Source organism: Pongo abelii, chromosome 19, assembly GCF_028885655.2.
Source record: "Pongo abelii isolate AG06213 chromosome 19, NHGRI_mPonAbe1-v2.0_pri, whole genome shotgun sequence".
Lineage (NCBI taxonomy): Eukaryota > Metazoa > Chordata > Mammalia > Primates > Hominidae > Pongo > Pongo abelii.
Window position 1 is genome coordinate 51,833,591 of NC_072004.2, and position 20,488 is coordinate 51,854,078.

The 20,488-nt window shown below is 45.3% G+C and overlaps 1 protein-coding gene across 10 annotated transcripts in view; it reads right to left on the reverse strand.

Annotated features, from left to right (window-relative positions):
* Positions 1-20,488, reverse strand: part of DUSP14 (dual specificity phosphatase 14) — a 35,200-nt gene continuing 14,712 nt past the window's right edge. For 4 of the 10 annotated variants that reach the window (XM_063718695.1, XM_063718697.1, XM_024235618.3 and 1 more), the window contains exons 2-3: positions 2,614-2,820; positions 1-1,318 (exon numbers count right to left, since the gene is read on the reverse strand). In XM_063718695.1, coding sequence (XP_063574765.1) covers positions 630-1,226 — 597 coding nt within the window. In that variant the 5' untranslated portion in view covers positions 1,227-1,318; positions 2,614-2,820 and the 3' untranslated portion in view covers positions 1-629. Of the gene's footprint in view, positions 1,319-1,601; positions 1,703-2,613; positions 2,821-20,488 lie in introns of all 10 variants that reach the window. The other 6 variants (XM_063718699.1, XM_063718696.1, XM_063718700.1 and 3 more) reach the window with 2 other exon arrangements.

The following is a 20,488-nucleotide window of genomic DNA, read 5'->3' on the forward strand; positions in this document are numbered from 1 at the left end:
TATGTTAAGCATATAGATTTATTAAAAATAATGCTAATATAATCCTGGGCACATGGATTCCAAGAGAGTTTTTGCAGCAGATTTCATTATAGTTAACTTAACAGCTAAATAATAAGGGTGTATTTATTTTAACTTACAGAGTCACTAAATAATAGAGGGAAAGGAAAGAGTAGGGCTAATCCAGTAGAGACTGAAGCTGGTATCAACCTTCCCTAAGCATCTGTCTGGTCAGCAGCCTGGGGCAAAGCTTGTCTCTAAAGGGTTAATGAGGCCCCAAAGTGATTTTTGCACTGAGCTCCTCCTGCACCTACCAAGGTGCCAAAGGCATGAGATTCAGAAGAGAGCAGAACCAGTTTATTAAACTGTTCAAATTGGTAAAAATGATTAAAAGCTAAAGATTTTCATAAACACTATTCCAAAATGTTAATTTTAAAAATGTGACTAGCAATGTGTGCATTCCCTTTATGTCCCCTCCCTCCCTATCTCTTAAAATAAATTTGAACACCCAGTGTAAAAAACACTTGAGGGAGAACCAGAAGTCAGCCATTTGAGAAGAGAGTGGAGAGGGAGCAGACGGCGGGCAGCAGATGCCGGCCCCGCTCGGGCTGCTGACGCAGGCTTCGGTGGCACTAAATCCCCCAGTAAGGCATCAGGTGTCGGGACTCCTTCTCATAGACGTCGGGAACTATGCCATAAGGTGTCTGTACCATTTTAACTGTGGACTTCCCAAAGAGCTGGCGCTCGTAGTCTATCAGTTGCCTCCAGAAGCCTACGTTGGGCCTGATGACAGGTCGCCGGGCTTTCACCCAGTTGTACGCCTCCAGCAGGCACACGTTGTGGAATTTCATCAGATATGCGATACACAGCGTGGCTGAGCGGCTCACCCCTGCAGCACAGTGCACCAAGGTGGCCCCGTGCTTCCTGCTCACACTGTGGATCTTGTCAGCCACGGTGTCAAAGTACAGTCCAATGGGGGCGTGCGGCATGTCAGCCAGAGGCACTTTAACATACTCAAATTGGGGCCAGTTGAAATTAGGGATCTCAATGGTAGCATTAACAATGCAGGTGATGCCACGAGCCTGGAGGAGGTGCCGATTGGAGGCCACACTGCCTCTGCCCAGGAATAGAGAGGAGGTGATTTGAGCAATGCCTCCTATGTCTCCCTCGGAAATCATCCGAGGGGCCATGAGAGTCCTTGGTAGCGTGCTGTGACCTCTGGAGCTCATGAAGACGCCAGCAGTCACACTTGCATCGTTGGGGGCAAGACCAGAGTGTTTTATTTTCCTCCACCAAGGAATCCAAAATTACAGTCTCCTTCCTGCAAAATACAGGTATGTGTCAGTACTTAAAATGCTACTGATTCATCACAGCCTTCTGTCACGTTTGTCAAATGGGAAGATTAGAGGGTTTTTTTTTTTTTAATAATACAGTACAATCTTTCAAGTATACAGACAGACAAATCATTTTCTATCAATTAACAGTTGGGAAAAGTCACCTAAGACACAAACATGTGAAATCAATGTAAAATTCAGCTCTCTGATGATTGTCCAAAAAAAAAAAAGTGGGGTGGGGGGGTGGTGGCTGGGCATGGTGGCTCATACCTGTAATCCCAGCACTTTGGGAGGCTGAGGTGGGAGGATTGCTTAAGCCCGGGAGTTCAAGACCAGAAGACCAGCCTGGGCAACACAGTGAGACCCCATCTCTACCAAAAAAAAAAAAAAAAAAAAAAATTTTTTTTTTTTTTTTTTTTTAATTAGCTGGATGTGGTAGTGCATGCCTGTAGTCCCAGCTACTCAGGAGACTGAGGTGGGCAGATCACTTGAGCCCAGGAGGTCGAGGCTGCAGTGAGCTGTGGTTGCGCCACCACCACACTGCAACCTGGGCAACAGGGAGACCCAGTCTCAAAAAAAAGAAAAGGGCAGGTGAGGTAGCTCATGCCTGTAATCCCAGTACTTTGGGAGGCTGAGGCGGGTGGATCACCTGAGGTCAGGAGTTCAAAACCAGCCTGGCCAACATTGGGAAACCCTGTCTCTACTAAAAATACAAAAATTAGCTGGGCATGGTGGCAAGCGCCTGTAATCCCAGCTACTCGGGAGGCTGAGGCAAGAGACTCGCTTGAGCCTGGGAGGCGGAGGTTGCAACTAGCTGAGATCATGCCACTACACTCCAGCCTGGGTGACAGACTCTGTCTCAAAACAAAAACAAAAACAAAAACACAAACTATTTCCTATCATTTTGTGACAATGTGAACACAGTGGCATTTCCATAGAAATAATCCCAGGCAATTTGAAGGCCATGGTCTTCAAAGTTCATTCCTGTAAGTTAAATGAGCATTTTACCTGACCTGACCTTGGGTGTGGCTAAATAACTTCACCTTAATTCTGAGCTCCACGATGAATCTCACTGGCTTTTAACCGTCTGAACGTCGCTATCCTCTCATTATTCCAGTGTTTGCTATTAAATGTCAATATATACATTTATATATATATTGATATATATATTACATATATATTGACATTTAATAAGAGCAGAAAAAGGAAGTTCTCAGTTTCCTGAAATCTTAGATACATCCGTTCCTCTCACCAAAAAAAAAAAATCACAATGCTTTATCACCTGTGCCCAGTGGCAAGTGCGTCTGCCCACACCCAGGGGACCGTCGGGAAGCCTGCAGTGATTTCAGTCAGACAAGAGCCTCCGCGGGTTCAACAGGCAGGCAGTGGTGGGGTACTCACTTCCTCAAGAGTCCAGTGTGCGCTGCCTGGGTCTGGATCCAGAAAGTCCTAAGTGAGCAATGCTGGTGACAGTGGATACAAATCAAATCTGCAGGAAGACAAGGAGGCAAGGACACAGCCAATCAGGAAGTTCCAAAGAATTCCTCACGGACTTTCACTACGACCTCGGATTTGACTGAAATAGAACCAGGAAGTGGAAGGTGCGCTGAACATTTGCAGGTGTGCATTTAAAGGCTGCACCAGTAAGAAACACCAGCCTAAGTCTCAGCTTTTTGTTACTGACACATAACCCACGGTGTGACAAATAGAGTTTTGACAATAATACAGACAAATCTCCTCCTCTTGAGAGGAGACTCAGAGACCACAACCTATCCACGAAATGTCCGGCACTACTGCCTGCTCGGTGGGCTGTGAGGACACAACACGGACTCGAGTCTCTTCATGCACCGGTAGCCAGCCCTGCAGTGGGAAGGCCTGGGTGGCACCGCGGTGAGAGGATGGACAGGCCAGGTGCAGCGAGGGTGAGCCAAGCAGCCCCGTGCCTGAACACAAGGTGGAGGACAGTGTGCACCAGGAAGCTAAGGACAGGTGCGGCCGGGACATGGCAGGGAGGACGGCTTCACGAGGAGCAGGACTGCAGATGTGGCTGCAGCCAGGAATGCTAACTACAGGCGGTGCTGGTGTTCAGGATGGCAATTTGACGTTTTCCTGCATTTTGTTTTCTTTTCCATGTTGGCCCTATTTTATTCATTTATGCTATGTAAGTACCATGAACATCATAAAAAATGTGTTCTTCTACCACCTGTTCCCGTGCCTTTCCCAGGTAACTGTCAGACCTGTCGTGTGTTTTTTACAGCTCTGTTGAGGTGTACTTGACATATAAACTGCTATACAACTTAATCAAGTACATAACCTGATGAGTTCTGACATATGTACACAATGGAGACACCAGGACATCATAATAATAAACACATCCATCATCGCCCTCGAAATGTCCTCATGTTTTTTTATAATCCAACCCTTTCTTGCGCTTTACCCCATTCCCAAGCAATCACTGACCTTTCTTGTCACTATGGTTTGCACTCTAGACTTTTCTATCAATGGACTTTTATATATTTATAGCATATAAATATATATAGGCCAAGTGTGGTGGCTCACGCCTATAATCCCAACACTCTGGGAGGCCGAGGAGGGTGGATCACTTGAGGCCAGGAGTTCGAGACCAGCCTTGCCAATGTGGAGAAACCCAGGTCTCTACTAAAAATACCAAAATTATCCGGGCATGTTGGCACACACCTGTAATCCCAGCTACTCGGCTGGCTGAGGCAGGAGAATCACGAGAACCCAGGAGGAGGTGGAGGTTGCAGTGGAGCCAAAATTGCACCACTGCACTCCAGCCTGGGCAACAGAGCAAGACTCCGTCTCAAAAACTAAACACACACACACACACACACACACACACACACACAATATATATATAGTATACATATATGTATATACATATGGGGTTTTTTTTTTTGGTCTGGCTTCTTTCATTCAGCATAACTTAGACATTCACCCATGACGCTAGGTTAGCAACAGTTCACTTCTTACTGCTGATAGTACTCTGCTGTATAGATAACCACAATCTGTTTATCCATTCACCTATTGATGAACCTGGGTTGTCTCTAGTTTAAAGCTATTGTGAGTACAGCTGCTATGAGCATCCACGTATAGGTCTTTGTGCGTACATATGCCTTCCTCTCTCAGTTCAATACCCAGGAGTGAAGGGCTGGGTCCTATGACACGTATGTTTAACATTTTAAAATGGTTTTTTAAAAAGAAACGATTATAAATATATATAAATATAAATATATAAATATATGTAAATATAATATATAAAAATATATAAATATATAATATATAGATATATAAATATATAAATATATAAATATATAATATATAAAAACATATAAATATATAATATATAAATAAATATGTATATTATATATAATATATAAAAATATATAATATATAAATATATAACATATTATATAATATATAAATATATAAATATATAATATATATAATATATAAATATATATAATATATAAATATATAATATATATAATATATAAATATATAATATATATAATATATAAATATATATAATATATAAATATATATAAATATATAATATACAAATATATAATATACAAATATATAAAAAATATATAAATATATAATATATAAATATATAAGTATATATTATATAAAAAATATATAAATATATATAACTATATATTATATAAATATATATAATATATACATATATAATATGTATTTATATATATATGTATATTACATATATATATATTTTTTGAGATGGAGTCTGGCTCTGTCACCCAGGCTGGACTGCAGTGGCGCAATCTCAGCTCACTGCAACCTCCACCTCCCAGGTTCAAGAGATTCTCCTGCCTCAGCCTCCTGAGTAGCTGGGATTACAGGCGTACACCACACACACGGCTATTTTTTGTACTTTTAGTAGAGACGGGGTTTTGCCACGTTGGCCAGGCTGGTCTCAAACTCCTGACCTCAAGTGATCCACCCACCTTGGCCTCCCAAGGTGCTGGGATTACAAGCGTGAGCCACTGTGCCTGGCTCCATTTACGACTATTTCTATCATTATAATGCAGGGGCTCTCAAACCTGAGTATGCCTCAGAATCCCCCAGAGGGCTGTGCGCACAGACTGCTGGACCTTTCTCCAGCTTCTGATTCCGTCCCTCTAGAGTGGGGCTGGAAGAGCTGCCCTTCTGAGGTGAGGCTGCGGGTCGGGGGCATGCTCTGAGACCCACTGCAGAGGTGAGTGCTGTGGCTCTGTCTGCATTCCCTCTGCAAGACTGAGGCACCAGGCATGCTGGTGCTAACAGACCACAAGTCCCTCCTGGACACTGCCCTTCTCTGAAGGGAGCTGCCTCCTCACTTGAGGCTGGGCCCGGCTTTGGGAGCCCACATCCCATGACTGGTTAATGCTACGGGAGTACACAGAGCAGTCCACAGGCGAAATCACAGCATGAGGAGGAACGAGGACGCAGTCACATAAGGAAACTGCGTGTGTGCGCATTGGATGTAAAATATGAACAGGGCAGAAACTGAGAACATCCTTTCCTACAGCAGAGCAGGGTCTCCTGCCACTTCCAAGTCTTCCCTGGCAGAATCCTACTGGTTTAAAAAGCAGTCACTATGGTAATAAACACAAAATTAGGCCTTCAAGCTGCTGGGGATGACGCTCCTCATTGTGGAAAATCTGGAAGATGCTAATCAGTCTCAGGTGAAACCCCGACTCTACTAAAAATACAAAAATTAGCCGGGTGCAGTGCCGCATGCCTATAATCCCAGCTAGTAGGGAGGCTGAGCCAAGAGAATCGCTTGAACCTGGGAGGCAGAGACTGCAGCAAGCTGAGATCGCGCCATTGCACTCCAGCCTGGGTGGCAGAGCAATGCATCCTCCCAAATTACGCTGTCTGGGAAGGCACTTGCCTTCCTGAGGCAAAGGAGCCCAGGTTCCCTGTGGAAGCCGGGCTGATTCTGTTAACTCACATTTGCTGAGTGGTGCTAGGGTACTTGGTGCTATAGGGAAAACAGATTGTGAGCCCTCGGGGCAGAATCCAAGTGAGACAGACACATTGCTCCCTCCCTGCTGCTGCCAGTCCATCTCTTTGCCAACAAACCTGCTTAAAATGCCAAAGCTGGTCCCAGGTTTCAGGAAAACAACTTCCACCAGAGGGCATGTAGAGGGCACAGATGCTATAGATGCTTCTCTGACAAACACTCCCGACCCCCTTGACAGATTGGAAAATACACGGTTCAGAAGGGGTGAGAGATTTCAACTTGAGAAGTGAAACAAGGAAAAGATGCAAGGTGTCCGGATTTCTAGCTCAAGTCCACACACTGCTTCTCTGCGGTGACTGCATCGTGGCTGTGTTCTCATTACCTGCCTCGCGGCGCTCCACACCACCAGCCAGCGTCTGCCACACACGCGGGGGGGTGTGGATCTGCCTAAGAAGGTGTTTCAGTGCTACTTACAGAAAGGCTAAGCCCAGATGGGCTTCCCCTAGTGCCAGAACAGGGAACTACTGCCACATCCTGGTACACCATCTGGTGCACAAAACATCCCCCTGGCTGCAGAGAGTGGACCTCAGCAAGGAGCAGCCCCAGAGTAGGCACTACAAGAAGCCCTAGAGTCATCCAATTCTAAGATCAAGTAGAACTAGATGGTAAAAAATAAAAAACCCATGGGTATTACATCACAGGTGCATGAAAATCTACTCAGTAAATGTGTCCTGGGAGACAGGGAAAGGAGATAGGGTAGCAGAGTTTGACCCGTATTTGAGGGATCACAAATTGCATGGTGCTCTCTGAGTGAACATGCCATCCCACTGCAGGACAATGGTCTCTGGGACGAAGATGACCAGGGAGAATGCTTAAGAATGACCACATCACTGTCTATGGTGTTCAACTTGGCCTTCCCAAGATGCTCTGGCAATGGCACGTGCTTCTTGGAGGAAAAAATGTTTTCCTGGCTGGGGAGATGGGGGTAGGGTAGAGTGAAAGACAGAAAGGAAGAGCTGTCCTAAACCAACCCCAGGGTTTTTTGGGCTTTTTTGTTTTTGTTTTTGCAGGGGGACGGGGGCAGGGGGGGGAGATGGAGTCTCACTCTGTCACCCAGACTAGAGTGCAATGGCGTTATCTCGGCTCACTGCAACCTCCGCCTCCTGGGTTCAAATGATCCTCCTGCCTCAGCCTCCCGAGTAGCTGGGATTACAGGTGCGTGCCACCACGCCCAGCTAATTTTTTGTATTTTTTAGTAGAAACAGAGTTTTGCCATGTTGCTCAGACTGGTCTTGAACTCCTGACCTCAGGTGATCCACCTGCCTCAGCCTCCCAAAGTGCTGGGATTACAGGCTTGAACCACTGCGCCCGGCCGGGTTTGTTCTTAACCAGCTATAAGCAACATCTTCTCAGAGACGATGCTGGTCTTTTTGGATAATAAGCATCGAACACTAAGTACTGAACAAAATACAAGATTAGTGTCTTCCCAGCGGGCCTCTAATCTCAGTAATACATACACTAATATTAATAACACCTGACTGCTCCCTGCACCGCGGAGCTCCTGGGATGCGGGCATCAGCCTTGTAGCCTTATGGTCAGCACCGGTATCCGAACCTGGAGCAGTGGTACCCGACACTCAGAATCGCTACATGGGGTCATGGCCTAATCAGAGAGAGCATCCATCCTAATGCCATGGAGGTTACTTTTCTTTAAAAGAAAAAAAAAAAAAAAATGATGACAACCACCAGAATCAGCAGTTAACTGAAATTCTATCTACGGCTTTTCTTTTCATGTTCAGTCAACAGCAGAAAATGGCCACAACAGTGCCTCAGATGACTGTGTAAAATGCTCTCACTAAAATACTTTCAGTTTTAGGAATTTCAGAGGGCCAGAGTATATACTGGAGAGGCCTACACTGTTACCTTTTTATATTCAAAAAGCTTATGTAATCACATTTTCTCCTTCTAATAAAGTAAATGTCTGTCTAGTTCTTTTTGTTTTGAGACTGAGTCTCTCTCTGTTGCCCAGGCTAGAGTACAGTGGCACAATCTTAGGTCACTATAGCCTTGATCTCCCAGGCTCAAGAGATCCTGGGATTACAGGGGTGAGCCACCAGGTCCGGCCCACATTTCTGATTTAGTAACAAAAATGATAATCCTAGCACTTTGGGAGGCCAAGGTGGTTGTGTCATTTTAGCTTAGGAGTTGGAGACCAGCCTGGGCAACATGGCGAAACCCCATTTCTACCAAAAAACTCAAAAAACAGCTAAGCCAACATGGTGAAACCCTGTCTCTACTAAAAATACAAAAATCAGCCGGGCATAGTGGTGTGCACCTGGAATCCCAGCTACCTGGGAGGCTGAGGCACTAGAATCGCTTGAACCCAGAAGATGGAGGCTGCAGTTAGCTAAGATCATGCCATTGCACTCCAGCCTGGTTAACAGAGCGAGACTCTGTCACAAAAAATAAAAATAAAAAAGTAAAATTTCAGCCAGGTACAGTGGCTCACAACTGTAATCACAGCATTTTGGGAGGCTGAGGCAGGAGGACTCCTTAAACCCAAGAGTTTAAGACCAGCCGGGGCAACATAATGAGACCCTGTCTCTACAAAAAATATTTTAAAAATTAGCCAGGCATGGTGTCATGCGCCTATAATCCCAGCTACTCAGGAGGCTGAGATGAGGAGGTCACTTGAGTCTGGGAAGTCGAGGCTGCAGTGAGCCATGATTGTGCCACTGCACTCCAGCCAGGGTGACCCTGTCTCATATATACATATTAAAGTAAAATGAAGTAAAAGATATTCACAAATTGTTCTGTCACCTGGAAAGCTTTAGCAATTGTGGTAAAACATCTCAACATCTTCTACTTACTTTGGAGGAGGGATCGTTTTTGCTTTTCTCATTGTATTAATTAACTGATATGATAGTGTCCTGAGATGAGGATAAATACACATAAGATATATAAAGCCAAAGACTGAGAGTCACACTCCGGTTCAGCCACAGATAGTCCCTCAGTGTGACATGCAGCCACAGAGCAGCTGCCTATATAGGTGTGACCAGGCCAGCCATCTCGATGTCCGCAGATGGACCAGCGCCTGTTCACACTGCATTTGCTGAGGCTAAGAGAAGCCGATCATTGGTTTTTGTTTTTGTTTGAGATGGTGTCTTGCTCTGTCACTCAGGCTGGAGTGCAGTGATGCGATCTCGGCTCACTGCAACCTCCACCTCCCGGGTTCAAGTGATTCTCCTGCCTCAGCCTCCCGAGTAGCTAGGATTACAGGCATATGCCACCACACCTGGCTAATTTTTGTATTTTTAGTAGAGACAGGGGGTTTCACCATGTTGGCCAGGCTGGTCTCGAACTCCTGACCTCAGGTGATCTGCCCGCCTTGGCCTCCCAAAGTGCTGGGATTACAGGCATGGGCCACCACTCCCAGCCCGATCACTGTAAGATACTAGCCAGCTGCTGGGATATGCCACAGCCCAAGAAGAAGGGCAATACACTAGATAAGCAGGAAAAACCATGTCAGCATCGTGACACAAATGCAAAGATTTGAAGAAGTTCAGTCCCAGGTGATCAATTCATAGATTCTCCATGTTGGAAACAGAAAGAGTAGAGATAGCAAGAAGAGACCATCGATAACTATAAAAGGTGGAAGGTCTGCATTTATCTCGGTACCATGGGGTAATCTGTTCACATCTGGAACTGAATTCTTGTATTTGGTCCTCACCCACCTTGGTGCTTAAATTACCTACCACTCATTTACACAACAGTCTTTCACTGAGTTTATGCAATGTGGCCAACACCCTGCTCAGTGTTGTTGCGACTGCTGCAGAATGTATTCCCCAGAGATGGCCACAGCATCTCCCATCTCACATGACATTCTTACAATGTAACCTTGTTTTTTGTTGTTTTGTTTTTGAGACAGGGTCTCCCTCTGTAGCCCAGGCTGGAGTGCAGTGGTATAATTTTGGCTCACTGCCACTTCCGCCTCCCAAGTTCAAGTGATCCTCCCACCTCAGCCTCCTCATGTAGCTGGAACAACAGGTGTGCGCCACCATGGCCAGCTAATGTTTGCATTTTTCATAGAGACAGGGTTTCCCCATGTTGCCCACGCTGGTCTCAAACTCCTGGGCTCAAGCAATCTGCCTACCTCGGCCTCCCAGAGTGCTGGGATTACAGGCGTAAGCCACTGTGGCCAGCCCTTACAGTGTAATCTTGACACTCTTCCCATCCAACAGTGGGGCTGATGTCCCCTCATTTGAACCCTGAGAAACCTTTGTGACGGCCTCAACCAAAAGAATACAGTAAAGGCTGGGCGTGGGGCTCATGCTTGTAATCCCAGCACTTTGGGAGGCTGAGGCAGGATGACCGCTTGGACTCAGGAGTTCAAGGCTGTAGGGGGCTATGATGGCACCACTGCACTCTAGCCTAGGCGACAGAACGATGCTGTCTTTAAAGCACAAACAAAAAAATACAGTAGAAATGATGCTTCTGAGGCCAGAGCACAAACATGTCGCACACTGCTACCTTGTTCTCTTAGGACTTGCCCTTGGAACCCAGCTGCCATGCTGTGAGGAAGCCCAAACTAGCCCAACAGAGCTACCACACGGAGAGGCCATGGGTGTTCAGCTAACATCCCAACTGAGTCCCAGCTGATACCCAAGCTCAACCACTAGATATGTAAGTAGAGATACTTTATTATGATTATAGCTCCCAGCCATCAAGTCACCCCCAGGCTTTGAATCTCCTACCTAAGGCCTCAGACATTGTGAAGCAAAAGCAAGTTGCCCCCACTAGTGAGGTCCAAATTCCTGACTTACAGGAATCTGTGAGTACAATACAGTCATTTTAGGCCAGGGGCAGTGGCTCAAGCCTGTAATTCCAGCACTTTGGGAGGCCGAAGCGGAAGGACTGCTTGAGCCCAGGAGTTCGAGACCAACTGAAGCAACATGAGAAGACTCTCTCTACAAAAAACAAACAAAAAAAATAGCTGGGCGTGGTGATGTGCACCTGTGGTCCCAGCTACATGGCAGGCAGAGGCAGAAGGATTGCTTGAGTCCAGGAGGTCAAAGCTGCAGGGAGCTGTGATTGCACCACTGCACTCCAGCCTGGGGAACAGAGCGAGTCACTGTCTTAAAAAAAAAAACAGGGACTTGCAAACAAAACAAATAGTTATTTTACAACGAGTTTTAGAGCTGTGTTATGCAGCAGTAGTAACTACAGCAGGGATATACAGGTAACGTAAGGCATAACCCTGTGCTAAGATTTTATCATCTAACAGAAATGACACAAGATACATATATAAAAACAACTGAATAACAGTAAGAGATGGACTACCATTGAGTGAACGAAACAACTGGTGCAAAAAAACTGGTGATCAAAGCGAAGAAAAAACAGCCCATAGTACTGAAAACCTGAGTTGTTTCTTGGGGAGTTGTTTTATAGATTGTATACCATGCTTTTTCTCCTCCCATTCTTGCCTTTCAAGAGCCCCCTTGGCCAGGCACGGTGGCTCATGCCTATAATCCCAGCACTTTGGGAGGCCGAGGCAGGCAGATTGCCTGAGGTCAGGAGTTCATGACCAGCCTGGCCAACATGGTAAAACCCTGTCTCTACTAAAAAATACGAAAATTAGCCAGGCGTGGTGGTGGGCACCTGTAATCCCAGCTACTTGGAAGGCTGAGGCAGGAGAATCGCTTGAACCCAGGAGGTGGAGGTTGCAGTGAGCCGAGATCGCTCCATTGCACTCCAGCCTGGGTGATGAGAAACTCCATCTAAAAAAAAAAGAGCCTCCTGTTTTAGACTTGGAATGGAGAATACAGCCCTTTTCTACAGCCCTCACCATTTATCAAGTGTGATCCAAGCCCCAGCAGCATCAATACCACCTGGAGGCTTGAAAGAAATGCAGAACACAGGCTCTATTCCAAGACCTACAGAATCGGCTCCAGCAGGTTAACAAGATCCCAGGTGATTTGTATACACAGTTTTTGAAAAGTGCAAACTGAAGATTAAACTCATTAAAAACTAACTTAATACAATGTGAAAATCTGCCTCATTCTGCCCCAACTGACCTGTGGCAGCAGGTTCGGGCACCTGTCCCACATAAGCCACATAAGCACTGCTCAGCCTCTCCCAGATCAGTATCATTCTGCTGTTGCCGTTCCCAGAGAATCAGAGGTAAATGGAGGTTAAGAGGCTTTCCCAGACTCTACATAGAAAATTAGTAGCCCCACTGGGACCAGAACCGTCCTTCCATGAGTTCGCCATTTGTGGCTCAGTCATACAATTGGACCACAACGGATCCATCCATTCAAAGTCTACCAAAACGTACATTTCATTAGCCGGGGCGAGTGTGGGGTGGCGGGAAACTGCAGCGAGAAAGGAGTTAAGGAACATAAGGTCAGGTTGATGTGACTATGCTTTACTTCTACAGTCTGGGGAGTAATCTCTAAGAATCCTAAACTGTTGGTGGTACAAGATGGTCTTCGGGTGTGAAATATCCAATAAAAAGCTCGCAGAAGTCCACAACTGTATTTAAACTTGTTTAGTGATAACTGGAAACCAATTTGAGCAACGGCTTATATAAATAACATTTTAAAATCTTCCAGGACTAAGTGGTAAAAATTAAATGTGAATCATATGTGCTTGGTTAAATGATAAACTGTTATTTATGTAAGTCAGAACATCTAGAGGCAAAGTGCTTAAAAAAATCACTGATCAGCAATAAAACCCAGGTAGGTATGAGTTTGCCTCAAAACTGTCAAAGTTACTACTGCCCTCTGAGAAGCAAGACCATGACATCTCAGAAAATGCAGGTCTTTTCATAAATAAGATTTCAGTCCTTACAAGCTCATTATTACTTTAAGGGAAGATAAAGAACAGAATTTCTAAATTAGAATAAAGTTCACAAGACTAAGAGCTCAGTAGTTAATAATCACCCTTTGATCATCTTTGATGTCTCATTAGACATATCAAAATCCTTAAAGTTCCAGCGGTGAGCTTCACCCTTCACTCTATGAGGACTTCCTTATCATATACCTGGTCCAATTCCACATCTTTTAGTGATTTTATACCAAATTAACTTCACTTATAATGTATTGATAAATTAATTTCCCATTTTTCTTTACAAATCAAAGGTACCTATAATTACCACGCTAGAGTTTCCGAGCAGGGTGAGGTAAACAGCTGAGTCTTCTGCTTCAGCGGGATGGAGGCAACTGGCGAAGGCCATGCCCGCTCCCATGCCGAGAGCAGTCGGACTGCATTGTGAGGGCAACTGGGTGTCTATGCCACCCTACAGCAAAGGGAAGGATGAAGTTTTCAGCTGAACGAGAGGGGTCCCAAGGCAGAGGATCCTGAAGTTATTCCCTTGGCTTTAACTGAAAAAAATGCTGTCTGGAAACACAATATGACAATGTAATAGTTCCCTTTAGAAGACTACATTACTAATTAGTAAAACATTTCTAGGCTGGGCATGGTGGCTCACGCCTGTAATCCTAGCACTTTGGGAGGCCGAGGCGAGTGGATCACCTGAGGTCAGGAGTTTGAGACCAGCCCCGCCAACATGGTGAAACCCTGTCTCTACTAAAAATATAAAAATTAGCCAGGTGTGGTGGTGGGCACCTATAATCCCAGCTACTCGGGAGGCTGAGGCAGGAGAATCGCTTGAACCCGGGAGGGATGGAGGCTGCAGTGAGCCGAGATCGCGCCACTTCACTCCAGCCTGGGTGAAAGAGCAAAACTCTGTCTCAAAAAACAAAAAACAAACAAACAAACAAAAACACTTCTAGAGGGTCGGGTGTGGTGGCTCACACCTGTAATCCCAGTACTTTGGGAGGCCAAGGCAGGAGGATTGCTTGAGTCCAGGAGTTCGAGGCTGCAGTGAGTCAGGATCATGCCACTGTAATCCAGACTGAGCCAAACAGTGAGGCCCCATCTCTTAAAATAAAAAAAATTAAAAAAAAAAAAGGTTTGCCAACTGATATGGTTAGGCTCTGTGTCCCCACTCAAATCTCACCTTGAATTGTAATCCCCATAATCCCCACGTGTCAAGGGCAGGACCAGGTGGGGGCAGTTTCCCCCATGCTATTCTGGTGATTGTGATTGAGTCGCATGAGATCTGATGGTTTTATAAGCGTCTGGCATTTCCCCTGCCTGCACTGACTGTAAGTTTCCTGAGGCCTCCCCAGCAGTGTGGAACTGTGAGTCAACTAAACCTCTTTCCTTTATAAATTACCCAGTCTCAGGCAGTTCTTCATAGCAGCGTGAGAATGGGCTACGACACCAATCCTTGGTTGAAATTAGTAAGTTATAAAACCATCACAGCATAGTAGACGCATTCTTCAAAGTGTGGTCCCGAGGAGTCCTACACGAGAATCACCTGGGCTGCCTGTTAGAATGCAGACTCCTAGACCCCGCCCCAGACCTAATTAATCAGAATTTCTGGAAGTGAAGGCCTCGGAATTCATATTTCTAGCAAGTACCTTTTTAGAAGGAATCTAAAAATATTACTAACAGTAATCTGATATTGTGGAAAAAATCAACATCTCTTGTACTTTCTAGGAGGATAAATGGAATAAGAAACTCCATAAGTGTAATTTTTGTAAAAAACAAAACAAAACAAAACTGATTACTTTCATATAATGCAGTAGTCATTTGGATTTAAGATACAATCTAGGGCTGGGCGTGGTGGCTCACGCCTGTAATCCCAGCACTTTGGGAGGCCGAGGCAGGTGGATCACGAGGTCAGGAGATAGAGCCCATCCTGGCTAACACGGTGAAACCCCATCTCTACTAAAAATACAAAAAATTAGCCAGACGTGGTGGCGGGCACCTGTAGTCCCAGCTACTGGGGAGGCTGAGGCAGGAGAATAGCGTGAACCCGGGAGGCAGAGCTTGCAGTGAGCCGAGACTGCGCCACTGCACTCCAGCCCAAGCAACAGAGCGAGACTCTGTCAAAAAAAACAAAAAAAAAAAGATACAATCTAGTACACAAAACAAGTTCCACTCCATTTCCATTTTGGATCATCTTTGGCTGAAAGTTTACACCAACTGAAGCTCTGTAAAACACTAAATACTTCTCCAACTTTTGTTAACAAGAAACATCATGTGACAAAAAGGAAAAAAAAAGAAACATAATGTGAAATGCTCTAAGAGTTCCATCCCCTAAACATAGAACATATGTGATAGTACAAAATAAAGGCTAGTAAAGATTTCTGTCTTTTTTTTTTTTTGAGACAGGGTCTTGCTCTGTCACCCAGGCTGGAGTGCAGTGGCGCAATCTAGGCTCACTGCAGCCTCAACCTCTGGGACTCAAGTGATCCTCCCACCTCTGCCTCCTGAGTAGCTGGGGCTACAGGGGTGCATCACCACGCCTGGCTAATTTTTTGTAGAGACGGGGTTTTGCCATGTTGCCCAGGCTGGTCTTGAATTCCCAGACTCAAGTGATACTCTGGCTGGCCTCGGCTTCCCAAAGTGCTGGGATTGTAGGCGTGGGCCACCATACCTAGTCTTGTCTTGTCTTTTTTTTTTGAGCAAGAGTCCTGGAGCACAGTGGCACAATCATGGCTTACTGCAGCCTCGACCTCCCGAGCTCAAGCAATCTTCCCACCTCAGCTTCCCAAGTAGCTGTAACGATAGCCATGAGCCACCACATCCAGTTAATTTTTGTGTTTTTTGTAGAGACCGGGTTTTGCCATGTAGCCCAGGCTGGACTTGAACTCCTGGGCTCAAGTCATCCACCTCCCTAGGCCTCCCAAAGTGCTGGGATTACAGGCATGAGCCACCACACCCGGCCTCTATGTCCTTTTGACATTCATCAAAAAAGCAGTTTGAAGGCTGAGAGGTAGCTCACGCCTGTAATCCCAGCACTCTGGGAGGCCAAGGCAGGTGGATCACTTGAGGTCAGGGGTTTGAGACCAGCCTGGCCAACATGGTGAAACCCCATCTCTGTTAAAAATACAAAAATTAGCTGGGCATGGTGGCACATGCCCATAATCCCAGGTACTCAGGAGGCTGAGGTAAGAGAATCACTTGAACCTAGAGGGCGGAGGTTGCAGTGAGCCGAGATTGTGCCACTGCACTCCAGCCTGGGGAAGAGACTCTGTCTTTAAAAAAAAAAAAAAATGCAGTTTGAAGTAAAATTGATATTTAAATAGAGTTGGAAGGAAATGTACCAAATTCATGGGAGGGGTTGTCTCAGTGGGAAAGGAAGAGAAATGGCCCAAGGAAGCTTTGACTTGATAATGCTTAATTTTTAAGCATTATAAAAGATAAAGTATGACCAGTGATTTTTGAATGGTGAGTTATGATGCTGGTTAATTTGCTTTCAATAATTTTCTTTTCTTTTTTTTTTTTTTTTTTTTGAGACAGAGCCTTACTCTGTTGCCCAGGCTGGAGTGCAATGGCACAATCTCTGCTCACTACAACTGCCGCGTCCTGGGTTCAAGCAATTCTCCTGCCTCAGTCTCCCAAGTAGCTGAGATTACAGGTGCATGCCACCACACCCGGCTAATTTTTTGTTTGTTTGTTTGAGATGGAGTCTCGCTCTTTCACCCAAGCTGGATTGCAGTGGTATGATCTTGGCTCACTTGAACCTCCACCTCCCAGGTTCAAGCAATTCTGTGTCTCAGCCTCTGGAGTAGCTGGGATTACAGGGGCCCACCACCACACCTGGCTAATTTTTGTATTTTTAGTAGAGACTGGGTTTCACTATGTTGGTCAGGCTGGTCTCGAACTCCTGACCTCATGAACCACCCGCCTCAGCCTCCCAAAGTGCTGGGATTACAGGCGTGAGCCACCGCGCCCGGCCTAACACCCGGCTAATTTTTACATTTTTATAAGAGATGGGGTTTCACCATGTTGGTCAGGCTAGTCTCGACTGAACTCTTGACCTCAAGTGATCCACCCGCCTCAGCCTCCCAAAGTGCTGGGATTATAGGCGTGAGCCACTGTGCCCAGCATAACTTTCTATATGATTTCAATTTCCAAAAGTAAAAAATATTTTTAATAGAAGAAAATTAACAACATAGTTGTCAGTCCAAGCCCCCTCTCCACTTCCGGCCTGAGCCTGCCAGTGCTCTTTATATAGGAGCCAGAGTAACACCAAAGATTTACAATGATGACACGAAGTGTGTCTTCATTATAAATGTTTTGTGTTTTATAATGAAACACAAAGATTTAAAAGATTTAGTTAAATCTTAAGATTTAGATTTTAGCTAAATTGGCAAAATTCTTCATTATAAATCTTCAAATTTGTATGTAATTTGTATGTTGACAGTACTTCCAGATTTTATTTTTAGAAGTGCTTCCTTAAAACTTAAAGCAGGCTGGGCGCGGTTGCTCATGCCTGTAATCCCAGTACTTTGGGAGTCCGAGGCAGGCGGATCACGAGGTCATGAGATCGAGACCAGCCTGAACATGGTGAAACCCCATCTCTACTAAAAATAGAAAAATTAGCTGGGCGTGGTGACATGCACCTGTAATCCCAGCTACTCGGGAGGCTGAGGCAGGAGAATTGCTTGAACCTGGGAAGCGGAGGTTGCAGTGAGTTGAGATCGCGCCACTGCACTCCAGCCTGGTGATGGAGCAAGACTCCGTCTCAAAAAAACAAAACAAAACAAAAAAAACTTAAAGCAAGTTCACCTCCTAGTCACTATCCCGGGGGGTGGGGGAAGGCTGGTGCTTAGAAGGCGCTCTCTGCCACATAATGTTTACTCGTCAACAGAAGCAGCATGCTCCAGTTAGGGAGTTTTCTCATATGTACCCACACACTCAAAGACATAAGGAGTCAAAACAAACAAACTCGCCCTAGGCCACTGATGCAGAAACTGTTCTGGGACAAAGATAGAAGTAAACCCAGCAGTTGCATATGAACTTCAAAAGAACCTTCTTGTCCACAGAGGTTTCAACATGGCATGGGGTGTGAAAAGCTGACCCAGCTGGACCTCTGGTTGCTCTAGGTTGGTGCAAGAACAGAATGGGACGTGCCCAGGTGAGCTGGGTGGGCTGCACATGAAAGGGCATGGCTGTGATCTCAGCCCCAGGCCTCCTCGCCCAGGCTGAGGCTGCCCCTGCCCTGCAACAGGTGGAAAATGGAGCTCCTCTGTGAAAGCTGCCCGCTGGAAGGCCGACGACGGGGTGACAAAGAACACGACAGGGCTCCTCCCCCATCACCCAGATCAACAGGTTCCCATACTAACGACTTCTTACTCCTCCTCCTTTGGGTGTCTTTTCCTGAAAACTTCTAATTTATCCGCATGTGGTTTCCAAAATTGTGATTATTTTAGAGAATCTGAAAAAAAATCTTTACTATAATGAGCAAAAAAGTCTTTGTGACTTATGTAAATAAAGACTGAAAATAGAGTGATTTAGCTATTTTCCAAGATGCTTTAGAGAAGAAATAAAAAGGATCTACAAATCTCAGTCTTTGTGCTAGTGTTCTTCCATTATCCCTCCAGCTAAAAAGGATTCCCCTGAGGTATTTTGTAAACCTACAGAATTGCATAACACTCTGCTGTAAGGGCAGAAACACAGCACATAATACTAGGCACATGGTAAGTACTTAATGAACTCCTGAATTTAATGGCTGCCCTCAGGTGAACTGCCCATCTCTCCCCACACCCTCCCTCCTACTCCTTCTCTTTCTCACATTCTCTCTCTCTCTCTCACACACACACTTTAAATCCAGCTGGCAAAACTAAACCCAGGCAATCAAAGTGAAGCTGGCAACTGTCTGTTCAGAAAGCAGGAATTCAAGCTGGGTGTGGCACATGCTGCAGTCCCAGCTTTTAGGAGGCTGAGATGGGAGGATCCCTTGAGCCCAGGAGTTCAAGGCCAGCCTGAGCCACACTGCTAGACTCCATCTCTTACAAAGAAAACGAACAAAAACCCTGCTCTAAGCTACTTCTACTTTCTCAGGCAAAGGAAAATTTAGAGAAAAATACATTTAAAAGATTTAAAGGCCGGGCATGGTGGCTCACGCCTGTAATCCCAGCACTTTGGGAGGCCGAGGCGGGCGGATGACGAGGTCAGGAGATTAAGACCATTCTGGCTAACACGGTGAAACTCCGTCTCTACTAAAAATACAAAAAATTAGCCGGGCATGGTGGCGGGCACCTGTAGTCCCAGCTATTAGGGAGGCTGAGGCAGGAGAATGGCATGAACCTGGGAGGCGGAGCTTGCAGTGAGCCGAGATCGCACCACTGCACTCCAGCTTGGGCGACAGAGTGAGACTCCGTCTCAAAAAAAGAAACAAAAAAACGTTTAAAAGAGTCATTGATTCCTGTAGCACAGAGTCTGTGGTTACTTTGGAATTGCCAAGAAGTATGAGTTAGGGTCTGTGCACAGTGCCTCTTCAGGAGTCTCATCCTCAGAGGGTACTTTAACAACGATAGGCCTGGGTTCCTGCACAATACACTGTCCTACACGTTTAGGGCTGGGCACAATGGAAACATTCACCAGAGGCAGGATTCATTCAAGAGCCTTAAAAAACGTCTAGGTACTAGCCACTTATTTTTAGTACTTCATTTTGCATATTTAAAATTTCCTATAACTACTCATCTGTTCGGAAAAAAAAAAAAGATTGATGAAAGGATTCCATTAGATATTTGTCAACCAAACACAGTGGGAAAACCATTTCTGGTGTTTGGGTGGTTAGTCCAAACCATATAACTAAATAAAAATACGCTGGTACATGACAGGCCAGGGATCAGACTACCTGGGGACCTTTATTCATTCATTCAGAAAATATTCAAGCATAATTGTGATTAAACAGCAAATACAGTGACTTACAAACTCAAAGCTGACACCACTGAAGGAATGTAAATTGGTACAACCACTTTGGAAACCAGGTATCAACTAGTAAAGCTGAAGGTATGCACACCTGACTCAGGGCTGTTCGTAATTGCCCTAGACCAGAAACAACCCAGATGTCCATCAACAGTGGACAGGTAATTTGTGGTATGTTCATAAGACAAAAATGTACTAACTGGGCTGGGTGTGGTTGCTCACACCTGTAATCCCAGCACTTTGGGAGGCCCAGACAGGAGGATCCCTTGAGCCCAGGAGTTCAAGACCAGCCTGGGCAATATAGTGAGACCATGTCTCTAAAAAAATTAAAAAACAAAAACAACTACAGGCATAGGCAACAATATGGATAAATC